The 24,070-nt window shown below is 40.9% G+C and overlaps 1 protein-coding gene across 5 annotated transcripts in view; it reads left to right on the plus strand.

Moving 5' to 3' along the window:
• DAB2 (DAB adaptor protein 2) overlaps nt 1-23,622 on the plus strand; it is a 257,161-nt gene extending 233,539 nt beyond the window's left edge. For all 5 annotated transcript variants that reach the window (XR_013263963.1, XM_077462815.1, XM_077462816.1 and 2 more), the window contains 2 exons: nt 13,843-13,933; nt 18,912-23,622. Coding sequence is in view for 4 of the 5 variants with exons in the window: in XM_077462815.1 (XP_077318941.1) it covers nt 13,843-13,911 (69 nt within the window). In the remaining variant the exon portion in view is untranslated. The remainder of the gene's footprint in view (nt 1-13,842; nt 13,934-18,911) is intronic.
• The last annotated feature ends 448 nt before the right edge of the window (nt 23,623-24,070 follow it).

The following is a 24,070-nucleotide window of genomic DNA, read 5'->3' on the forward strand; positions in this document are numbered from 1 at the left end:
AAAGACACTCTGGAGCTTTGTCCTTTGGACACAGCTGTTCACAGATCATGGTAAAGGGCCAATCACAACAGCCCTTTACCACTTGATCAGCTGTGTCCAGTCAAAGCTGATCACAATATAAACACAAGCCAGTTATCGGCATTCCTTTCCTCGCACTGACAGCATTAGGAGAGAAGAGCCGGTAACTAGCTTGTGTAAAAGGGACATCTACACTGGTAATCAGGGCACCGATTATCAGTGCTGCCTATCAGTGTCCACCAGTGATGCCAATCAGTGCCCACCAGTGATGCCAATCAGTGGCCTTCAGTGCCACCCTATCAGTGCCGCCTAACAGTGCCTATCAGTGTCCTTCAGTGCCGTCTATCAGTGTAAGATAGGCCTCCACATCATCTGCAGTTGTCATCTTCTGCAGGTAATAGCTGGCATGCACCATTTTCTGTTCCACCTGCAGCGAGCCTGTGGACCCCTTCTTTAAATCCACCAAGTCCTGGCCACTTCCTTACAGAGTTCTCAGTCTGCTTGTTGTGCCTCCGCAAACTGGCGAATCGCCTGTGCGAACTGGTGGTTGGTTATAACATCCTCCATCTTCTCACTTACTCAGGAAACTGGGAAAAAGGCAGTCCAGACGGCAGGTCTTTCTTAAAAGTCTGACTTGTAGCCAGTTTTTTTTAAAAGGTTGCATGAAAATCAAACAAAACTAAACAGAAAATAAATCCTTGCTATCCAGGCACTAACTAAATAGAAGAGATTCCTATCTCACAGGTCAAGGGTTTCTCCCAATCACCAACAAAACACACCTGGTGCAAACCTTTTTCTTTCTCTCACAAAGCAATTCCCATATCAATAGCTCTCTCGGGTTTGGCTTCCTGAGTCCCAGGGCAAGGGCAATCTCTTGCTCCAGTCCTGCTTTATCTATATCACCTGCTGGCGGTCACTAGTGGAACGCAATGAAATTAATTTGCCATGGCGCTGACTCCCCTCAATCCGGGGGGTGCTTCATCTGCCAAAAAGTTATGCATATAAATATTCAAGGAAGGATCAAGAAAACATGTACTAATAAGGGAGATGATTCATGGAGCATTTTCTTTCTGGAATCCATCTGCTCTTAGCTGAGAAAACCCCTTCTTCCCTCCTCCTGATAAATGGGGGGGGGGGGGGGGGAAATGCCCATGAAGACTCCTGTGATTTATGACATAATTTTGGGTTAGGCCAGAAACCAGGAAGCAACTGATTTTCTCCAGGAAATATCAACCCCGACCTTATCAACAGAGGCTAAAAGAGAGTTAGAAGCCCCAATTTCGCTGCAGGAAATCCATTGTGCTGTAACTGGGATGTCCAATCGGAAATTCCCAGGTCCAGATGGGCTCTCCATAGAAATTCATAAAAAATATGGGGAGGTTCTGCTCCCCGAAATTACTAAAAACTTTCGAGTGGGCACTATCTAGTGGGGGTCTGCCCACATCAGTGTCGGAAGCCAACATCATTGTAATTCATAAGGAGGGGAAAGATCCATTAGAACCTTCATCTTATCGCCCTATCTCTCTTCTCTGTAAGGACGTGAAAATTTTAGCTAGAATTCTAGCAACTCGTCTAAACAGACACATACAAAATCTGATACATCCGGATCAGTCAGGGTTTATCCCCAATAGGTCGACCAGCATTAATATTAGGCGTGTTTTCTTAAATATGCAGATTCCAACAGATGAGGAGGGTTCACGGGCTGTGTTAGCCTTGGACACAGCCAAGGCCTTTGACACCCTAGAAGGGGATTATTTATGGAGAGTACTCGAGAGTTTTGGCTTTGGCTCTTCATTTATTAGGTGGGTGAAAATACTTTATACTGAACCACGTGCAAAGGTAAAGATCAATAATGAATACTCAAGTCTTTTTCGGCTTGAGAGAGGAACAAGACAGGGATGTCCCCTGTCTCCTTTATTATTTGCCCTTGCAATTGAACCCCTGGCAATATAGACTAGATCAATGACCGAGGTACAAGGATTTCGGAGACAGTTGCAGGAGGATAAAATATCGTTGTTTGCAGATGACATCCTTTTTTTTTTTTTAGGTGATGTCCAGTCCTCACTAAAAACTGTGATACAAATGGTCGGAGAGTTTGAACGGGCTTCTGGTCTGGTTGTCAATTGGGAAAAATCCACCTAATTGCCGGTTTGATCCTCTTGGCAACCAGACCTGCGTAGACATCCCCAAATTAAAAATAGTGGGAAAATTAAAGTATCTGGGCGTCTGGATTGACAGGGACCTAAACCAATACCTCAGGGATAACATAAGTCCATTGTTGCTTAAATGGAAGCAAAGGGGAGATACTTGGAGCCGCCTCCCTCTGTCAGTAGCTGGGCGCTTTAACCTAATAAAGATGATTTGGTTACCTCAGATTTTATATTTCTTCCACAACTCCCCAGCTTGGATAGACCATAAATGGTTTAAACGAATAGAATCTTTGTTTAGAGACCTGATATGGAAGAAGGGTCAGCCTAGGTTCAGTTTACAAACCATCCAGTTACCATTAAAAGAGGGGGGAGTGGCGGTTCCACATCCTAGGACATATTTTCTTGCATCCCAGCTCCAACACTTAGGGGGTTGTGGAGATTATGAGGGTGGGAATCCCAATAGGAGTTTAATGTTGATGAGGTCAACGTATAACTCTCTACTTGAGGTTCTGGAGGCAGAGTCATTCTTCCATAAGTGCCCGACATTTAAATTGATTAAAAAAATCTGTCAGACAGCAAAGCTTTTGCTGGGGTATAAGGGGATATCAGAATATGCTCCTTTATGGAACAATAATAAACTGCCAGAATTAAGTAATATAGAGAAATCAGTAGAATGGGAACGGCAGGGCATTAGACGCTTACGACAGCTATATGACGGCAGTACCTTGAAAGCTTTTTCAGATTTAAAACAAGAATTCAACATATCAAATAGTACCTTTTATAAGTACTTACAACTTAGGCACGTGATCCAAACCCAGTTCAGATCACAAATAATCGAATGGACTCAGCTTTCGATTTTGACCAGTATAATTAATTCAGATGTATCTAAAGGCCTAATCTCTAAAATATATACTAGTTTGGAAGCTAGAACAATAAGCAGAATAGGACTTTCTAAGAGTAGAGCTAAATGGGAAAGAGACATAGGGGAAATAACAACAGAGGATTGGGGAGAAATCCTGCAAAGAGGAAGGTTGGTCTCAATCTCTCCCTCACAGAAGGTGTCGCACCTATTTCTGCTCCATAGGGTATACCACACTCCAGCAAAAATGTTTAGTTTTGGATGGAAACAAGATGATCATTGCCCTAGATGCGGAGCATCAGAGGATTTCATCCACATGCTTTGGAGATGCCCAAAGCTATTTAAGTATTGGATTGAAGTAGTAGACAGTATAAATAAAATCGTTAACGCTACCCTGGAACCAACGGCTAAGATCTGCTTACTGGGAAGTGTGGAGAGGGGCAGAGCTCCAAAAGAAACTCTGGAGCCAGTTTTGAGATGCCTTTTCCAGGCAAGAAAAATGATTACACAGAAATGGCAGGCACATAACCCCCCCCCCCCCCCCCCCGCTGCTGCAGAGTTGCTGTCCAGATATGACAAACATCTGCACAATGAGGGTGAACATTGCTGTATTTTCTCTAATATGTGTAGTTCCTAAATCGTTAGTGTCACTCAGTGGCCATTATGTGTTTTTTTTTTTTTTTTTTATATATCTCAATCGGGAAACAAAAATGTGTGGAGGCCACTAGGTGGTGCTGACAATATAGAAACTACACATAATGGAGAAAATACGCCAATGTTTGTACTGATTGTGGAGATGTGTGTCATATCTGTACAACAAGCATTTTTTACATATCACTAGGTATCCCTCCACATAATTGCAAACAGATAAATTGTTATCCATACAGTATAGTAAAATGTCCACGGGTACTCCAAAAGCTACCTCTGATTACTACAGCAACGCTAGTGTCATTGCTTACTATGACCAGCTTTCATATGGTAATGGCACATGAGAAAACAGAAGAATGTCAGATGGTGATAAAAGTCCAGGTAGACACAGATGGTGGTCCTAATGTGGTACTGAAGATGTGCCCCTCACATCAGAATATGCAAGCCGTGCCTCACACTCCCCTTAGGGGTTCTCACTCACAAGAAAGATGAACAGATCTAGCTTCGATGGTCTTGAATGGTCTATGTTATTATAAGATTTAATAGCTCCATAGCACTGAGATAGTGGAAGAAGGCTTAGGTTTTCACTGTATTGTGACAGATAAATTGTTATATTATGCAAAGCTATCCGGATCATCTGTTATCCGCAATAAATGATCTCTCAATGAGGTTTCCTCCTGAAGGGCCAACTTACAGATTTCCCTAAATATATTTCTAAAGGTGCTATTGACATGAACATTTCACCACGTCAGTAACAACCCATGCAATCCATAAATACAAAGAAACTAAAACAAATAAGTTCAGAAATGAAGTTATGTGTAATAAAATGGAATCACACAGGGAAAAGGTATATAGCACGCCAATTGAAAATTATTTAATATACATACAAAATCCTTTGTTGGTAATGACAGCTTCAAGAAACTAGTCACATGCTCAGGTGTGATTCTGGCCCATTCTTCCACACAGTCTTCAAATTTCGGAGCTCTATGAACTCTGATCTTTAGATCTTTCCATATATTTTCTATTGGATTCAAGTCAGGTGATTGGCTGGGTCATTCTAGAAGCTTTATTTTCTTTCTTTGAAACCAATTGAGAGTTTCCTTGGCGTTGTGTTTGGGATCATTGTCTTGCTCAAATATCCACCCTTGTTTCATCTTCATCATCCTGGTAAATGGCAGCAGATTTATATCAGGAATGTTTTGGTACATTTTTCCATTCATCCTTCCATCAATGATTTGAAGTTTGCCAGCACCATATTCTGAAAAACAGCCCCACACCATAATGTTCCCACCTCCAAACTTCACTGTTGGTATTGGGGTGTTTTTGGGGTGATTTGCAGTGCCATTTGACCTCCAAACACGGTGTATATTATGGCATCCAAAGAGTTCAATTTTGGTCTCATCTGACCAGACTATATTCTCCCAGTATTTCACAGGCTTGTCTAAATGTTGTGCAGCAAATGTTTAATGAGCTTCAACATGCTTTTTCTTCACCAATGGAGTCTTGAGTGGCGAGCGTGCGTACAGGCCATGGCGGTTGAGTGCATTACTTTTTTTTTTAAACAATTGTAACTGCTTATTCAAGGTCTTTCTGAAGCTGTCCACAAGTGGTCCTTGGCTCTTGGTCAACTCTTCTGATAATTCTTTTCACTCCTGTCAGAAACGTGCGAGTACCACCTGGTCATGCCTGGTTTATGGTGAAATGTTCTTCCCACTTCCGGATTATGGCCAAACAGTGCTCACTGGAAGATTCAGAAGTTTAGAAATCCTTCTGTAACCAATGCCATCAGTATGTTTTGCAACAGTAAGGTTGTGAAGGTCTTGAGAGAGCTCTTTGCTTTTATGCATCATGAGATGTTTCTTGTGTGACACCTTGGTAATGAGACACCTTTTTAGAAGCCATTAGTTGAGACTGAACCAACTGATATTAATTTGCACTGACAAGGGGCAGAATTGCTTTCTAATTACTGATAGCTTTCAGCTGGTGTCTTGGCTTTCCATGCCTTTTTGCACCTCCCTTTCTTTATGTGTTCAATACTTTTTCCCTGTTTCATTTGATTTTATTACACATAACTTAATTTCTGAACTTGTTTTGGTATCTTTGTATGTATGGATTGCATGGGTTGTTACCGATATGTGGTGAAAATTTCATGTCAAAAGCACCTTTAGACAAACACTATATTGTAAAAAGTATTGGGATGCCTGCCTTTACACGCACATGAACTTTAATGGCATTCCAGTCTTAGTCCGTAGGGTTCAATAATAAAGGGGTTGTAAAGGTACATTTTTTATTTTCTACATAGGTTCCTTTAAGCTAGTGCATTGTTGGTCCACTTATCTTTTCCTTCAATTTCCCTTCTAAATGTTTTTTTTTCTTTGTTTTCTTTGTCTGAATTTCTCACTTCCTGATCCTCCTCAGTAAGCTGTTCAGTAAGCTGTTCTGGCTGACTAACCACCAGCTCGGATGATGGTGAGAAGTTTACTGAGGAGAAACAGGAAGTGAGAAATTCAGACAAAGCAAAAAAACATTTACAAGGGAAATCAAAGGAAAAGGTAAGTGAACCAACAATGCACTAGCTTAAAGGAAACTATGTAGAAAATAAAAAAATTACCTTTACAACCCCTTTAAGTTGGCCCACCCTTTGCATCTATAACAGATTCAACTCTTCTGGGAAGGCTGTCCACAAGGTTTAGGAGTGTGCCTATGGAAATGTTTGACCATTCTTCCAGAAGTGCATTTGTGAAGTCAGGCACCAATGTTGGACGAGAAGACCTGGCTCGCAGTCTCCACTCTAATTCATCCCAAAGGTGTTCTATCGGGTTGAGGTCAGGATTTTGTGCAGGCCAGTCGAGTTACTCCACCCCAAACTCACTCATCCATGTCTTTATGGACCTTGCTTTGTGCACTGGTCCAAATCATTTGGTGGAGGAGGGATTATGGTGCGGGCTTGTTTTTCAGAGGTTGGGCTTGGCCCCTTAGTTCCAGTGAAGGGAACTCTTAAGACATCAGCATACCACGATATTTTGGACAATTTCATGCTCCCAACTTTGTGGGAACAGTTTGGGGATGACCCCTTCCTGTTCCAACATGACTGCACACCAGTGTACAAAGCAAGGTTCATAAAGACTTAGAAGAGAGAGTTTGGGGTGGAGGAACCTGACTGGCCTTCACAAAGTCCCAGGCACAAGCCCTGACACAGGGAGGTAACGGTGTTATTCTCACAATAGCCAGGGAGGGAATGAGGTTATTCTCACTACATCCAGGGAGGAAGGGGGGTTATTCTCACTTTTGCTTTTTCTCCATTAATAGAGTAGAGCAGCTATAGAAGCCCTTATTTCTAGGATTCGCAAGAGATGATGATGTAAATGCAGAAAGGGTGTGCTGTGGAATATTTATTTTATGTCTAGAACATTGGAGTGGTATGTAAGCTTGACTTACTAAAATAGCACAAATCAGTTGTTATATGTATTGCTTCCTGACAGGTCCCAGTTTTACCTCCTTGAAATATTAACTTGCATATTTTATTAGAGCTCAGACCACTTATTCATGTAAATGAGTAGGAACAGACAATGGAACTTCCTGCCAAATGGATGTCCTCACTTTGTCTTCCAAAACAGTGAAAGGCCGAGACACAGCGTTATTGGCAATCCCAATTATTGGCACTTACTGCTAGCTTGTGTCTGTTCTCTTACTGAATTCACAGAAAAGGGGAAACAATACAAGCTGTTCACAATGATTCTGAATCACAATAGTTCTGAATCTGAAGAGGGGACAGATTGGTAGAATGTAGTGTCTTATTACTCTTAGCAACCACATTCGTTTCTAGTTTTCTAGACTGAAAAACAACAGCAAACATTTACCGTAATCATTGTTCTTTATTAAAATAGCACTGTCTTTATTTTTTCTCATTGTGTACTGATGTGCTGCACGCAACAGACACAATTCAGGAATGATCTATAACACCATAGACCTCGCAATTATTGTCAAGCAAATGCTAGTGATATTTTAGGGAGTGATAACCAGTGGGACAGTGTTTGTAAATTGACTTTTACATACATTTTTGAGCAATGAGAATTAAATGAACACGCGATTTTCCAAAATACCACAAGAGATACCTATAATGTGAGGAAATTCTTTTTGTAAACTAGCCAATGAGATTTTCAAGACAGATGATATAAATAAAGCGCAGTAAAGGAAATAACCCATGCTTTAAAAGTTTTGTGAATTTAACACAATTGTGATTTGAGGCCACAATAAATCTGTTAAGGAAAACTATGATTGGACTAACACTGTATGTTGTGTCATAGGCAAATTCAGGGAGACAGTTGTATGAAGTTTCCCTGCAACTTTAAAGAGGAAGTAAACCCTGATGGGTATACTTCCTCTTTGATTCCCTGCAAAGGTAAAGCATAATGGACTACTATGCATCGCATAGTAGTCCATTATGTGTCACTTACCTGACACAGGAGCCAGCGAAGTCACAACTGTCCCCTTGTGTACGGAGCCTCCATCTTCTTGGTGGGTCTCGCTGCTCTAGCGCTGTCATTCAGCAGAGCCGCAATGATGTCAATCCCGCGCATGCACACGGGAGCCGCCAATCGCAGCATATCGCCGTTAACAGAGGTGCACTCAGTGGCGGTGCCTGTCTTTTGGCAAATATCTCCTAAACCGTGTAGGTTTAGGAGATATTTCTTAGACCTACAGGTAAGCCTTAATCTAGGCTTACCTGTAGGTCAAAGTGGTTTGTAAGGGTTTACAACCACTTTAAAGAGGAACTACTGTATACTGTGGGGAAAAAAATGTTTAGCAGAGGGGTAAGGACTGCAGTTAACCATTCCCCCAGTACTCACCTACTGTACTTCATTCTGTGCCATGTATTTTGGTGACTTCCACCATAGAGAAACAAACCTGATATCTGGTGATCTAATGAACTTAAAGCTGACCTTCACAACAGCTTTGTTGTCTGTCCCCTCCCTCTTCCACAATTGTTAAAGCTTTCCACATTTCCACAGGAGGCAGCTTTACTAATGAGCACATGGGGTTCTGCATGTGCGCAGAGGATTCCCATTCATGTGCACGAATGCCGCAGTCTCCAGATGCCACAGTGTATATGCACGGGGAACCTCCATGACTTTGCAAATGGGCCACCAGTCTCTGCTTGGTCCCAGAGACCTGGCAGATACCTTTGGGACATCTGCACACATGCGTGATATTCATAGATGACAGTGGGGCATCAAAGAGCAACAGAAGAGGTGAAGGAGCCACAGATCCACAGAAAGCAGCAGCACATGAGGAAGGGCTATCAATAGGCAGAAGGGGAGGTGGAGAAAGCACAGATAAACAGAATGGTTAAAGTTTTATAGGGATTTTCTTGCACTGCAGATCCACAGGTACAGCCAGACATGGGGCACATTTGAGTAGCCTGGGGAGAATCATAGTGTGCATGGAGAACAGTGGGTGTGGCCAAATTACACTAACAATGAGTGGGGCTTAAAAGGGCATGGATTAATAAAATTTAAGCCTATTTGCAGTGCACAGAATTGCCACAATCCGTGTACCCAACTGACATGTCTAAACCTCAGCACAATCATCCTAACTCTCCCATTACATATGCTTTATAGGTCAATTTCAAACCAATACACTGCTTGTATGCTCTCTTCTCAATCGAAAAGAGAGGAAAGAGGAAAGGAGAAGCTATTCTCCCTTTTTTGGGATCCAGACAGCTGAAAAAACCTGGTAAGGGACAGAAAGGGGGCAGTTGGGGCAACGCCACCAGTGGGAGGAGTAACATCTATCATCTAAAGTATTTACACTTAGCAAACAAATGGGATTCAAGAAAGTTGAGGGTCGATGATGTAAGGAGAGTGTAGCAGTGCAGGAGATTATGCCACCAGAATCTTTTAAAATTTATCCTTACCGGAAAATTCAAGCCAATAGAACCATGTTTTAGTAAACCTTTCCGTTTTTTCTTCTGTAGGAGTTAGTCAGACCTTCCATTTCCCTAATGTCCTGCACTTTAAGGTGCTTTAAGGATCCTTTGCCAAAGAGTAGTTGGGTGCACCGACTTCCATAAAGGCCGAATACATGCCTAGGCAGCGTTAACTAGGTGCCTCACCATTGATATTTTTTTATACATGGACAGTGGTACCTCATTGTGGTGCAGTAGGTAAAAGGAAGGCATGAAAGGTAATATCCTGTCAGTAAATGGTTGTGAGATAACATAACAAAAAGAGAACTGGGCAAGATTAAAATAGGTGTAATATGTACTCTCTATTAGCACCACACCACCAACACATTTCAGGCACAGAGGGATAAATATGTGGCACATTCTTAGTAAATATGCCTTTATGAGATTTTTATTAAGTCTTTCTGTGGGATTTTGCATATAGAATTTATTAGTTAATGGACACTAGTTATACTAAGGACGTCTTTCGAAATTGCAAAATAAATAGCCTGTTTGCTGACCAAAGGTGAAAGTCCATATTTTGCAGTCAGTCTGAATTTTTCCAGTTCCAAACAGTAAGAAAGAGCTTCTAAAATTAAAAAAGGACAGCTTCTGTCTGGTACAGCTAAGGTCTCAGCACAGCATTAGATTGGTATCCAGGAGGACCACTAGTTCCAGCACCACATATTCCAGCCCTGAAATATGCTGATTTTGGAAACTGAGCAGTGGTAGCCTCCAGCCAAGGAGTGGAGCCATAGTTGTGCCACATTAAAGCCCATTCCTAGATTGCCCATCCCTTCCATTTGCAGAATTTTTATTTCTTTTAATACATATTTCTTTCCATGGGTCCTTGCTACGGTCACATGGTATAATGGGTCCTCCACTTCCTTCAGTGCTGAGCAGGTGACTGATAATGCAGAAACCAGTAGCATCTAATTGCATGGCACCACTCTCTGCAGAATTCTCCTGTGAGCCCAGGGCAGCCTGGCAAACTATCCCAAGGGGATAGGTCCTTGACACCCTGGGCTGTCAGGCAGTGGTTTGAAGAGAGGGTGAGTAATGCAGAAAGAACTTTTTTATTATTAAAAAGCCACTTTCACAATTTCCAGTTGAGCCATATTTATTCTTTGTTCCGCTATACATATTTCCCTAATTCCTGTGGAGTCCTTTAACCTCTATGATTTATGGTTTCTCTTGTATTTACGGACATGGAGGAGAGGTATGACAGGTATAGGGGGCCCCTAAAGTGCAAATTACCAGATAATGCCCCTGAAAGTAATATATGTAATGCTAAAGAGGACTGTCAGAGCCTGCAGACACCTCTAGGTAATAATGTTTAGAGACTGCAGACATGCTACAGCTGTTTTTGGAAACTGGAAACCTGTTTGGAAGAGACTATCAGAGACTGCAGACGTTACCAGAAACTGTGAGAGAACTCCCATCTTTGCAGCCCGTTTGCAAGTTAGTGCTTCTATCCTGAGTTTTAGGACCACAAATTAAGTAATAAAGGGTCAAATGTGGCTCTTGGGTTACATATTTGGCATAAGGGCAATATATATTCAGTAAATGAGTGATTAATGCGCTGGGAAATAAAGACACTTATCTTTGCTCCATTTTTTTAAAGCATTTATGCGCAAAACTATTGTAAAAGACATGCCAAAGGATACTTTTTGTAAAATATAGAAATATTAAAAATATGGGTGAAAAAAAACATACATCACAAAGTATAAAAAATATATACCACATTGTATGGCTAAAGTCAAAATCAGGTTCATAACTGACCCACTTTTCTTGACAGTACTTTGAACAATAAGAATATTCCCACATTAACAAAATATTATAATTCCTCTACAGCCTTAATCTGCGCCATTTACCCCATGTGCATAAAAAACCTTGGCCATGCAAAACTCCAAGTCCCCAGAAAGTTTAAATTATATTATTCAGACCATACTGTTTTGCAGATTTCTTTTATCCCCTTATAATCTTTCCATGATTTTTATAAGTAGATCAGTGAAAGCAGTTGAAACAGAATTAGCAAAATGTTTCCAGTCTATGTCAATGGTTTGGCTTTGGTAATCAATCTGTATGTTAACTCATGCACACAGCCTGGACCTTGCATATAATCTCTTTTAAAGGAACCATATAATCTTCAAAATTCACTCTACAATATCCACAACCAACTTAAAATAAAAACATATTTATCAGTACATTTATATATATTTATTAATACTTATTAATGCCTGCTTAGTTCCCACCTTATGTTCTCCTAGAATACAGTCTCATTCCAAATGGTGAAGGGTCAATATAAAAGATGGTCATTCCAAAGCTAAAAAGCAGAAATTCTCCAACTATCCAGCTCCTCGTTTTCACTTTGAGAATTTCTGATACCTAGAATCAAAGAACTTTAGAGGGCTATTCAAGTGCCGGACCTCCACAGTTTACCAGTACTATAGTTAAAAAATGTTCTGAAATAATTGCCCCCATTTTGCCATCTGATTAATTTGTTTAATCAACTAAAAACTCACCCAAGTCTGCATCCTTCTTCACATATTTGCTATGATCCCCAGACAAGAAAGAACCCCCTGGAGGAACCAGAGAGCTACAAGCCATTGCTGCTACTAAATAGTATATAAAGCTTCTAGACACAATTCTTGATAACAGAATCGTGGGTGAGATAATTTCCCCCATTTTGTCATCTAATTGATTTGTTTAATCAACTCAAAATTAACCTAAGCCTACATCCTTCCTCACTGCCATATATTTCTGTGACCACCAGAAAAGGAAAGGACCCCCTGGAGGAACCACAGAAAAACAAGCTATTACTGCTTATAAATATGACCTCAAGCTACTAGACACAATTTGTGATATTAGAATAACATGTCCCTGAATTCTCTAATCTAAGACCAGGTAGGCTTTGTCTCACAACAGGAAATAAATGATAAGGATCATAAAGTGAAGACCAGGTAGGCGTTGTCTCACAACAGGAAATAAATGATAAGGATCATAAAGTGATACTGTTTATGCACCAAAACAACATCCAGCGTCTGCCCCCTGGGCTACGTATTCATAAGGTGTTTGCTTCTATTGTTTAGTATTATCTAAAATACATTTTATGTAGATGAAGCTTTAAAAACTATTTCCTTCCATACCTGGAAACCTCTTATAACTGCCCAGCAGATAGAGTAAAAATAGTTTGAAGCCTTCAAAATTGTAAGCGACTCAAGGCATGAGGTTTCTTTTTCTCCAATCCTCATTCATATTAGCTATAAAACCCTTAGTACATTTTGTCCCGGTGTTAAAGTAATGAGTTGCGCCCGAAGCTCCTTATTACCCTTCTTTCTCACTGATTGGCATCTAGCTTACATTGACGTTACCCTTTAAAATTCTATGCCAATGTGTTAAATATCTTACAAAAAATGTTATTATTTCGCCAAATGCAACTGGTCCCGTTTCTCCAATTCCAGCAAAAAAAAAAAACTATATTAGCCATTTGCTCTATAAAAATAAATGGCCTCTATTGTTGCCTGTCCCATGTTTATGACTGCTGCTCTGTACATGCTTTATTCAGCATGTCTGGCTGAGACTTGTAATCTCAAGTGCAGTACAAATTATCACAGCAGGTCCCTCACTCAGTACCTCCTTTATTCAGAAAAGGCCTTGATTCTTTTCACTGAATGCAAGGCTTTCTGTGGTCGGAGGAGGGGTAGATGAACTTTACTAATTCCCCTCCTCCAATAACAAAAAACCTTACATTAAATGAAAAGAATACCTGGCTTTTTCTGAACAGAAGAGCTGCCGAGCAATGGGGCCCCTTGTGAAGTCTGTACTACAGCCGGAATAACAGGTCTCAGTGCTGGATGCTCACTGTTTTCAATAATGTGATGGCTGAATGAAAGCAAGTTTTACTGAATAGAGAAGCTGAAAAATGTGGGACAGGCATCAGTAGAGGTCATTTATTTTTACACAGCAACTGGTCCATAATTGTTTTTTTTTCCTCTTTAAAGTGGTATTAAACCCAAAACCAAAAATTGTATATATTGCAGCTTACCAATCAGATGTATTGGCTGCATTCATTATCTTTTTTCCTGAAGCCAAACTTCAATGGGCATTTTTTTAAGTACTTACAGCAACAGCAATTTTTTTTAATACATTTTTCTAAATCTGCCTCGGAGCTTGGTTAATATTTGATTGAACTATAAGTGATAACCCTTTTCTTTTTTCAGAAACCGTTGGCTCATCAAATAACATCTTCTGATCCATTTGGGGATCCATTTGGAAATCCATTTGCTTAAGAATGTGTCTGTACTGTTTGTTGTAAGTAATTTTGTATTTCTTGACTCTCAGTATAGCTTTTGTCCACTTTGATTCTTTTGATTTCTCGAAAGAAGTGAACCAAAAACAAAAAAGAAGACCTGTTGAGAACTATCTGTGATACTTTTTTATTTGCATTAACAGTTGCATTTTTCAGGAGCAAGCTTTCAGCGTTCTTGGACTGGGAAGGAGGAGGGTGGATCCCCAAGACCTTGTCCCGAAAATTAAACTGCTAATGTAGATAAAAAATGATCATGCACATTTCTCAATTGTGATGCTGTAAGTGCATTGATAATGGTACAATCACCTTAAGCACATAAAACCTCCTAACAATATTCTCTACTATGTACATAAAAGTACAAATGGTGGCTCCAAAAGCAGCTATATAAAAAGATGGCAACCACCCCAAATCATAACTAGCCTTTGCAGTAAGGTATGCATGGAAGGGCAACACACATCCCAAACAAACAAAACTTTCCCAGCACACTTACCAGCTAGCCTGCATACACACCAAACTGAGCCTAACAATTCACGTTAAAAAAAGATTATTTCTAGATCATACATCACGGGACACAGGAGCTTCATTACATAGTGGGTTATATAGGTACCTCTGGTGATTGGACACTGGTTAACCCCAATTAAGGAGAATTCCTCCCCTATATAACCCCTCCCATATGGGAGGCACCTCAGTTTTTTTGCCAGTGTCTATGGTGGTCAGTCCTTTTGGTAGCCCCGGCTTGGCCCAGGCGACCGTGGTACGCAGAGATCATGAAGTTGTCAGTAGGCAGGCCATAAATCCTCCCTCTCCGGACAGATCTGCTCTCACAGGGTCCAATTTACCATCCTGCTTTACACAGTCTGAATTTGACGGCCTGGCTGCTGAGACCCACATTCTTTGAGACCGTGGCCTTTTGGGGCCAGTCCTTTCTACTCTGGTCAATGCCAGAAAGCCGGGCATATGTTTCCTGGTGTGAACTCAGGAAATGGCATCCTAGAAAGTATGTCATTAGCAGGATCTTGGCCTTTCTCCGGTCAGGCCTAGAAATGAATTTGGCCATAAGCACTATCAAGGTGCAGATTTTGGCCCTGTCAGTGTTTTTTCAGAAGCCACTTGCATCGCATTCCCTGGTGCGGGCTTTCATCCAGGGGGCCATGCGGATAAGACCGCCAATCAAACCTCCGGAATGCCCATGGGATCTGAATTTGGTTCTCTCGGCTTTGCAGGGGCAACCATTTGAACCTTTACATCTGGCTTCATTAGTTCTCCTGAGTAAAAATTGGTCTTCTTGGTAGCCATATCCACAGCTAGAAGTGTATCAGAGCTAGAAGCTCTCTCCAGCAAGGAGCCGTATCTAATTATTCATAAGGACTGGGTGGTCATGCGTCCCAACAGGTCCTTTCTACCTAAGGTGGTTTCGGGATTCCATTTGAATCAAGACGTAATCCTACCATCCTTTTTTCCGGACCCACAGTCCGCAGAAGAAGAGTCTTTGCACACTTTGGATGTGGTTAGAGCAATCAGTATATATCTTCAAGCAACTGCTCAGATAAGGAAAACTGATTGCTTGTTTATTTTGCCAGAAGGCCCTAGGAAGGGCCAGGCGGCGTCAAAATCCACTCTCTCAAGGTGGATTAGACAGGTTATTTCTCAGGCCTATAGTGTAAAGGGGAAGATTCCTCCTTTTCAAGTGAAAGCGCACTCAACGGGGGCTGTAAGTGCTTCTTGGGCAGTGCATCACCAGGCCTCCCTGGCTCAGATCTGTAAGGCTGCAACTTGGTCACCAGTCCACACATTCACCAGATTCTATCAGGTGGATGTCAGAGGGCAAGAGGATATCGCCTTCGGCCGCAGTGTACTGCAGGCTGCAGTTTAGGTCCTCCGGTCCCTGGCGGTCTATAATTATGATCTGTGTCTCCCTCCCCTCAATCTGAGCATTGCTTTGGGACATCCCACTATGTAATGAAGCTCCTGTGTCCCGTGATGTATGATCAAGAAAATTGGATTTTTATATACAGCTTACCTGTAAAATCCTTTTCTTGTGAGTACATCACGGGACACAGGGCTCCCGCCCCTCTTGGGTTTTACGTGGTTTCTTATTGCTGTGCTACAAAACTGAGGTGCCTCCCATATGGGAGGGGTTATATAGGGGAGGAATTCTCCTTAATTGGGGTTAACCAGTGTCCAATCACCAGAGGTGCCTATATAACCCACTATGTAATGAAGCTCCTGTGTTCCATGATGTACTCTCAAGAAAAGGATTTTACAGGTAAGCTGTATATAAAAATCCCATTTTTTTTTCATACATTTGCAAATATAGGTTGAAGTTGCAGTGCCCACATCAAGACTCTTCTGTATACTGTCGTCCCAACTATAGTTTTAAGAAACTCCAAGTTGGAGCTTGTATAGCAATGGATAGTGGGCTCCCTCCAGGCAAACATTGCCCTTAATTTATCCACTGCTACAATTTGGAGAATCTTAAAAATATAGAATTAGGACCGCAGTATACAGAGGAGCCTTGACATGGACACTGCGGCTTCCACAAATATTTGCAAATATGTGCAATGAAACCCTCTGTTTTTAATGTGAATTGGTAGACTGGGTCAATTTTGGTTGTTTGCGATGGCCCCAAAAGGATAATTGTGTGTCTGAAAATATTCTTCCCCAGAACTATGTTCAAAACTACTATTAGTTCCTGAAATATTTACATTTTTGATCTATGAATGTTATTAACTAGTTTGGCTTGTTAAGAATATGGACAAACCTGGCCCCCTCAATCGCACTAACGCTGCAATCAGTGGCCTTACCTTAAGAGGCCGATGACAAAGAGGTGCTGGATCCAGAGTAGGGCACCTGGAAGCTTAAAGAGGCTGTTGCTACCCCTCTCTGCCAGCTTGTGAGGGAAGGGCCAGGGCTGTTGCTTCTCCTCCCGCCTGAACAGGAAGTGGGCCCTGAGACTCCCTGGTCGATCAGGTCTCAAGACCTGCTTCCTGATTGGCCAGGAGGAGAAGCAGGAAGACATTAGCGAATATTAATTTGCTAAAATCACACAACTGGGTGGGCTCAGGGCACAGTACTTTGCGCCCTGAACCCACCCTTTTTTTAAGTCAACTAGAGTCTTAGACTCTAACCATGTGCCTCAAAAAAATTTTAAAAACCCCATTGAAATCCATGCGTCCAGAGCTTTGCATGTAGATTAGGGGCCGGGCGTATGGATTAGCGGGGCGGCACCCCTGCACCCCTAATGGAGTGGCCGCCACTGATGCAAACAATAAAAGCTGTAACAAAACAAAAAAGATTTAACAGATGTCAGCACAGGCGGGAGAACAATTGATGTACTTTCTCTAAAATATGTAGTTCCTACAGCAGGGATATCCAATTAGGGGACCTCCAGCTGTTGCAAAACTACAAGTCCCATCATGGCTCTGGGTGTCATGGGACTTGTAGCTCTGCAACAGCTGGTGGCCAGCTAATTGCATATCCCTGTCCTACAGTATATTGTCTGCACCACCTAATGGCAATTATGTATTTTTTTCTCAGAAATACCTAAATCAGGGAAACAAAAACATTTCTGATACAAGGTATAGGAAAGTTATTTAAAAAATGTAATGTTTTTTCTTTCAGTTTTGCATATTTCTTTTTAATGCAACACTGAAAAAATAACAGACAAAATTAATGGAAATTTAAAGACGCATTTTAATTTAGCTAAATGTCCTGTCTCTGTGACTCTCATACAAGAAATGGGGATGGGGGGGTGTGGGGGGGGGGGGGCTGCTGTGCCACTTTGGATGGACAGCAAAGAAATAATAAGTTCCTACCCTTCCTAATTTCCTTTGAATATGGTTAATAGTAACAGATTTCATTTGACAAAAGTTTGTTTTTTTACTTGTAAGGTTGCTTTTACTGATGTCATAGGCACATAAAAGGCTGTCCTTTTGATCTATATATGACCAAAACTAAAAATACTGATGGTATATTCAGGGATTCACTGATATATCGTCAGCCAGAAATTATAGGCTGAATGTAGGGTTATCGGCATTTTGCCCATAGCAAAAAAAAAAAGGTACCGATAATGGCATGCTACTTTCTATTGACTTCAATGCAAAACGTGTCCCATTGATTTCAATGCAGAATCGCCCCCTATTGACTTCAATGCAAAATTGTGTCCAATTTACTTCAATGAAAAAATTTCAGTCACATTAATAAATTTAACAGTTTTTTTTTTTTTTTTAGAAAAACTGTCTATTTCGCTTTTCGGCCAAGTGCATCCTGAATTTTCAGTTTCGATGCAGAAATGTAATTTCGGTGCAACACTGGTTGCGTTGTATTTCTCAATGACACTTGCATACTTTATCTGCAAGCGTCATTGTACACAGGAGCCCTTCCTGAACTACAAAGCAACTGTCAATTTTACAGATGAGATTTTCCAGTAATAGTGACAGAGAAGTGGGTGACAAGATACAAGAAACTGGGCATAGGGATACGCTCTCACAACTTTATTGAATTTTTGAGTTTATCCCCTGCACCCAAGGTCCAGATAGCATAACTTAAGTCCCACTGTGAGAAACTGCTAGAAGCTAGTAATTTTTGGCAAAAGAAACACACAAAGTCTCTTTTGCCCAAAAACCTTTTGTCCTCTGATTCCTACATCCCCATACTAGGGATAATGCAACTCACCAGGACCCAGGGGAGGTGGTGTGGGAGATGGCATCAGTATCAGACAGAATGGCTACTATAGCCTGGAAATGTTACCACTGGAGGAGGGCACTGCATGAAGTACAGGATGGCGAGAGGCCACTTCCATCCTGCAGGATTTAGTTCCCATTTAAGTCTAATACTAAATAAATTATGTTTTGGAATAGAAAGACTAGTAATCCTCAGCAAAATTATGGCATTTAATTATGATGTGGTTGTAAACATATAGGCTTAAATAAAAAATGCATATTCTATTAGATTGAATATTTGTATCTTTTCTCGTTACAGCTATGCACATAGCAGGAAACAACTGAACTCTGAAAACTCCAGGGGGCACCATTTCATCATCTTGTCTTTACGACATTTTCTAATATGTTTGCACTGAATCCAGAATATATTTCGTTTTAGTAGATCCTTTCCATCATTTTCTCTATAATAAGCCACAACAGAACACACAAGATAGAGTTGGGAATTTGTAAGACAGACTGTCACATATGCATTTTCCTCAAAAGAGTAACTAGGGGAGGGCAGATACAACACACTGACATTGATTAGAGTGGAGTTTGCCTTTACCCTAGCTGTAGACACTATATGGCAGCCAATAAAACATGTACATTGTACCAAAAGTAATACAAATGTGGGCATAATTTTTGTATTCGCTTACATAGGTCTTTCAAATTTCACATATTGGAAAAGTAACTGTCAGTGGCAGCTGGTGGTAATTTTTTTCTGGGGGGGGCAGAAAACAGTGCACCCACAACCACCCCTCCCCCAATCTAGTTGGTCAGTAGGGTCCTCTGGCTCTAATCACGGGCTTCAAAAAAAAATTCATGCATCCGGCATCCTGTATGGGGGCTAGATGCATGGATAGGAGGGTCGGCGCTCGGACGACCCCAAATGGACAGGCCACCTCTGGTAACTGTTCCTCTAGTCTATAGTAACGCTTCCTTCTTTTTCATTACAGGTAAATAATGGATTCCAAGTAGAAGCAACATGTCCTCATTGAGTTCTTGATGGGGGGGTTGCAGGTTGTCCAACACCCACAGAAGATTACAGAATGTTTTTGGAGATGACACCATTGACAAGTGCAATGTCTTGTCATTGTTGACTTTTATCAATGTTGTCATCTCCATAAACATTCTGTATCCTTCTTTGGATGTTAGAGGGCACATTGCTTATTCTTGGAATCTATTCTTTGCCTGCAACAAAAATAACTAATAAGAAGGGTTACTATCGAGGAAGTTTTACGCTACCAACGTGTGAAATTTGAGCAACCTTAAGGGCTAAATTCACCTTTACCGAAGAAATATTAAATGCATACATTTTTACAGGAAAAAAAAATGCTCATTCTTTATTTTTTTTCTGCATGAGCCTGGAAAGCATTGCACTTACAATCAGTAAATCATGGGTGCAATGCAGGTCCTCTGGTTTTCAGCCCATACCGATGTATGTTTGAAAGCCAGAGAACATGTCAGTGAACTATGAGATTGCTCATCAGCGCATCTGCAAACCACTGAAACTACAATTCTGTCTGCAGTGGAAGATGGTTCTTGTAGTTTATTCATTCACAGGAATATGTGAATTAATGGCCCAGCTGTTTGGATGCAGCCCTGCACAGCCATACAATTTTTAAAACATGACAGCAGTTTTGGGGGGAAGAACCCCCACCTGCTGTAACAGGGATCAGGGAGAATGGGGGCAAGAGCTGGAACATGTTGCAGGTTTCACCCTAAATATGGGTAGAACATGTAACATGTTCCAAAGGTGAACTTATCCTTTAAAAGTTATGCCCACTTTGGAATTACTTTCAGTACAGCCCTCATATAAACACGCACACTTATAACCTTTAGAGTATGCATGTTTATGAACTGAGCAGACACTCACAGTACAAACCTTTTGTTGGGAGAACATTAGTGATTGGATGAGAAAGCAACCAAACAACCAAATGTTTATCTCCTCCAGAGTTGGAATACCATAGTGTCCACTCAAAGCTTCCAGGCACTTTCTGTGTGTGTGGAGACCTTTGGACTCTTACAGCTATTATAGATACAGCTATGAAACGTGCCAAAAACAGTTGCAACTTGAATTGTCCTGAAAGCAAATTGTACACAAATTCCCAGTTACATCTCTGATTTTCCACATAAAAGAACTTCCATCCCACAATTCCCAGTTTATTCAGGGCTAGGTGTTTCCAAATTTCTTTGCTGCGGCACTGCAAGTGAGAACTGGTCTTACATCTCTTTCATTGGTATATGCTATTTTACTGCAAACTGCTGTATCCCCAAAGTAAAGATTAAATTATAATATGCTAAAGTGAGGTCAATGAAAGACCAATTTTGTTTGACAGAACAATTTTTCTGAAAGTTTTACCCTTCTCCCGCCTTCCCATTGAGGTCATCTAACCCAACTCTCTCCCTATTTACAGCCCCATACTTATTTAGTCTTTGTGCCACCGTGGTCTGCCAAAATGTTTACATTCTGTGACTGTCCTCTTCTTCCCAATGTCCGCATTTCTGGTAGAACCCCAGACTTCAATGGTGCTCATCTGACAGTCTATTAGGTTCTACTGCACTCATGTAGGCACAAAAAGGAAAATGCCTGGTAAGTCAAAGATAATCATCCCAGAAGGACATGGCTGGATTAAGTGGAACAATTAACTGTGCTGCTGTGGGGGAGGGAAGGTAGGTTGGATGAGTTTAGTGGGTGGGGGGAAGTTTCTTTGCCCTTTGGTATATAGAACAACCCTGAATTTAGAGCATAACTGCTACATACACTATGGTTGGAGCTCGCATCAGTTCTCTAGAATCTTGGGCCATCGCTGGGTCATCTCCCCTGATGATCCTTGACCTCTATCACCTTGCTAGCTACTAGTAAATTGGTAGGCGTCCCCGTTGACATGTTGTTTTCCTCCACAATAAGGCTTCCTCCACTGTAGATCATGGCACTCACTATGGCCGATCACATTTATGGTATCACACCCTTAACTCAAGGTCTAGTTCATACAATTGGGTACACTGTGGGGGCTTTATACGTCCCCTTCTGCTCAGTTGCAGGCTTATAAGATAACTCAAAGCACACTGTCTGCATGCTTAGCCTACAAGCCATTTCCCATTGTATTATTATAATAAATATGCCTACCTGTGTGCTTTAGGTTACAAGGTAGTAACATTACACAGTGAAACTCCACTTACCCACATACAATTTGTTAAAGGGCTGTGGCAGGATTCCATGGGCCCCGATACAATGTGGATTTGTGGGGCTCTTCTTGATCTTGCTGCTTCCACTCAATTCTTATTGTGGAGGAACTGGTAGAATTGTAGAGGAGCAGACCACTTTTCTAAAGCCTACTAAGCTCTTAAAGTGGAAGTAACACCCAATTTATATATATATATTTTTTTAGTTTTGGATAGAACATTTAAAACCCGCATCAGGTTATTTATTGCTGCCCTTACCTGTTGGGGAGATTTACCTTTCATTGCTTTCCCAGAGACACAACAGACAATCTTTCAAAAGTGAGGGCAAAGAGGGCAAATCTCCCTAGTGGAGTCAAACAAAGCAACATAAACCTGACAGAGAGTGTAACCCAGTCTTTCTCAACTTTTTGAACACAAAGGAACCCTTGAAATAAGTTTCCGTTTTTTGGGAACTGCTGCTAATATTTATTATATCTACAATTCACCATAAATTAGCATTATAGTCCCTTGGAAGACTGTTCCCTTACGTTTGAGGTCATTGCGAGGAATCCACCCCCCCCCCCCCCCCCTTACAGATAGAAAAAAAGATCATAGTTCTCAGTGAGAACTTATCTGAGAGGCAGACATTTTTCTTTGCTGAAGTATCCCCTAGCAACCTCTGGAGGAACCTTAGAGTTCCAAGGACGCCTGGTCGAGATAGGTTGGTCTAACCCTTTCCTGCTCTATCCAAAACTGAAAAAAAATGTTTTAACTTTACATACACTTTAAAGAGATGGCACCTAAAAGAGATCCTTGATGTGCTTTTATACATAGTATACCAAGCACTGTGTATATGTTTTAATTATGTCACTGGTCCTTGTTAGACATTTAACTGAGATGTACATGGAAATTCTCTTATTCTGTAAAGCAAAGTTTAAAGTACGTTAACCAAGCAGGCAAATAAAGAATGCATATTTCACCTCCATTAAACCGCTTGCTTTAGGGCTTACTGCACTTTTCAGATCATTACCACTCACCGCTGTTTGCCTTATTAACCAAGTCTTGTTATGTGCTCACTCTCCCATTACAAGTACATGGAAGTAACAAGGTCCTGGAAGAAATATTTGCTTATTTCCAACATTTGTGCAATATCACCAATAAACAAATTTGCTCACCACCCGACAGCCTTTCTGGATTCTGCCGAAACGTGGACTTTATTGTGACATACCTCTGGGACTGTGGGAGCTATTTTCTTACACCAATGGAATTTTTAAGCTAAAGGACTTACGCGATCCAACTGGATAGCTAGTTGAATTCTAAAACCATCAATGAACTTAGAACATCCTAGGTTCGTTTTCACAGTGACTTCAATCATTTATATTACAACCAAACACAGTAAAGATGATTTTTAGGGAATATTTTTAGATTTTTTTTTGTAGTTGATCTGGTATCAGCTTGGAAATACAGCTGAAGAAGTATCTTTTTCATGACATAATTAATAGTCTGGCCTCAATACTTTTCAGTATGAACTTGAACTATGAAATGGTATATAAGTAAATCATATATATGTATTGCTAAACTGGAAACCTTTTAATTATGGAAGTGATTTGTCAAGAAGGTCCTGTGTGATACTCTACATATACCTATATTATCAATGCACTTTTTATTTTGTAAAGGAAACCAATCGATAATGTTTAATTGCATTTTTTTTTTTCAATTAAACTGGGTATGTAATAGACTTACAAATCTTACTTTATTCTTTGCTCTGTCTGTACAAACTCAAATTGTGTTCCTTATATAATGTTATATTAAAAGATATTATTCAATATGTTGTTTTTTTTTTTCTTTGGTTTAAAAGGTAGCATTTAAAATTGTACATGTACCTAAGCCTCCTTTCACATCGGGTCAATTTGACATGTCAAATCACATGCCAAAACGGTGCCTGTTGCCGGCAACTTTATTGTCCGAATCGGTACGACGCCGACTTTGCTGCTCCGATTCCCAAAAGTAGTTCCTGCACTACTTTTGGCGACTTCAGGACAATTTCAAGAAACATCTGTGCAGGAATCCGCACAGATGTTTCTGAAATCTCCCCCGAAGTCCGACTGAAATGCCATTCTGAAGTCGTACAAGTTCAAACCTGCATTTCAGTGTAAACCTAGGCTAAAAGATGTATGGGATTTGGTTTTCTTTTTCAGAATCATACTTGCCTAGGTGGATGCAACATCGGTCCGATGCTGCATCTGTCCCCCACAGGCTCTAATATTGAGAACT

The sequence above is a fragment of the Lithobates pipiens genome, unplaced genomic scaffold, assembly GCF_037356315.1.
Source record: "Lithobates pipiens isolate NorthernLeopardFrog02 unplaced genomic scaffold, aLitPip1_a1.2 Scaffold_3, whole genome shotgun sequence".
NCBI classification, from domain to species: domain Eukaryota; kingdom Metazoa; phylum Chordata; class Amphibia; order Anura; family Ranidae; genus Lithobates; species Lithobates pipiens.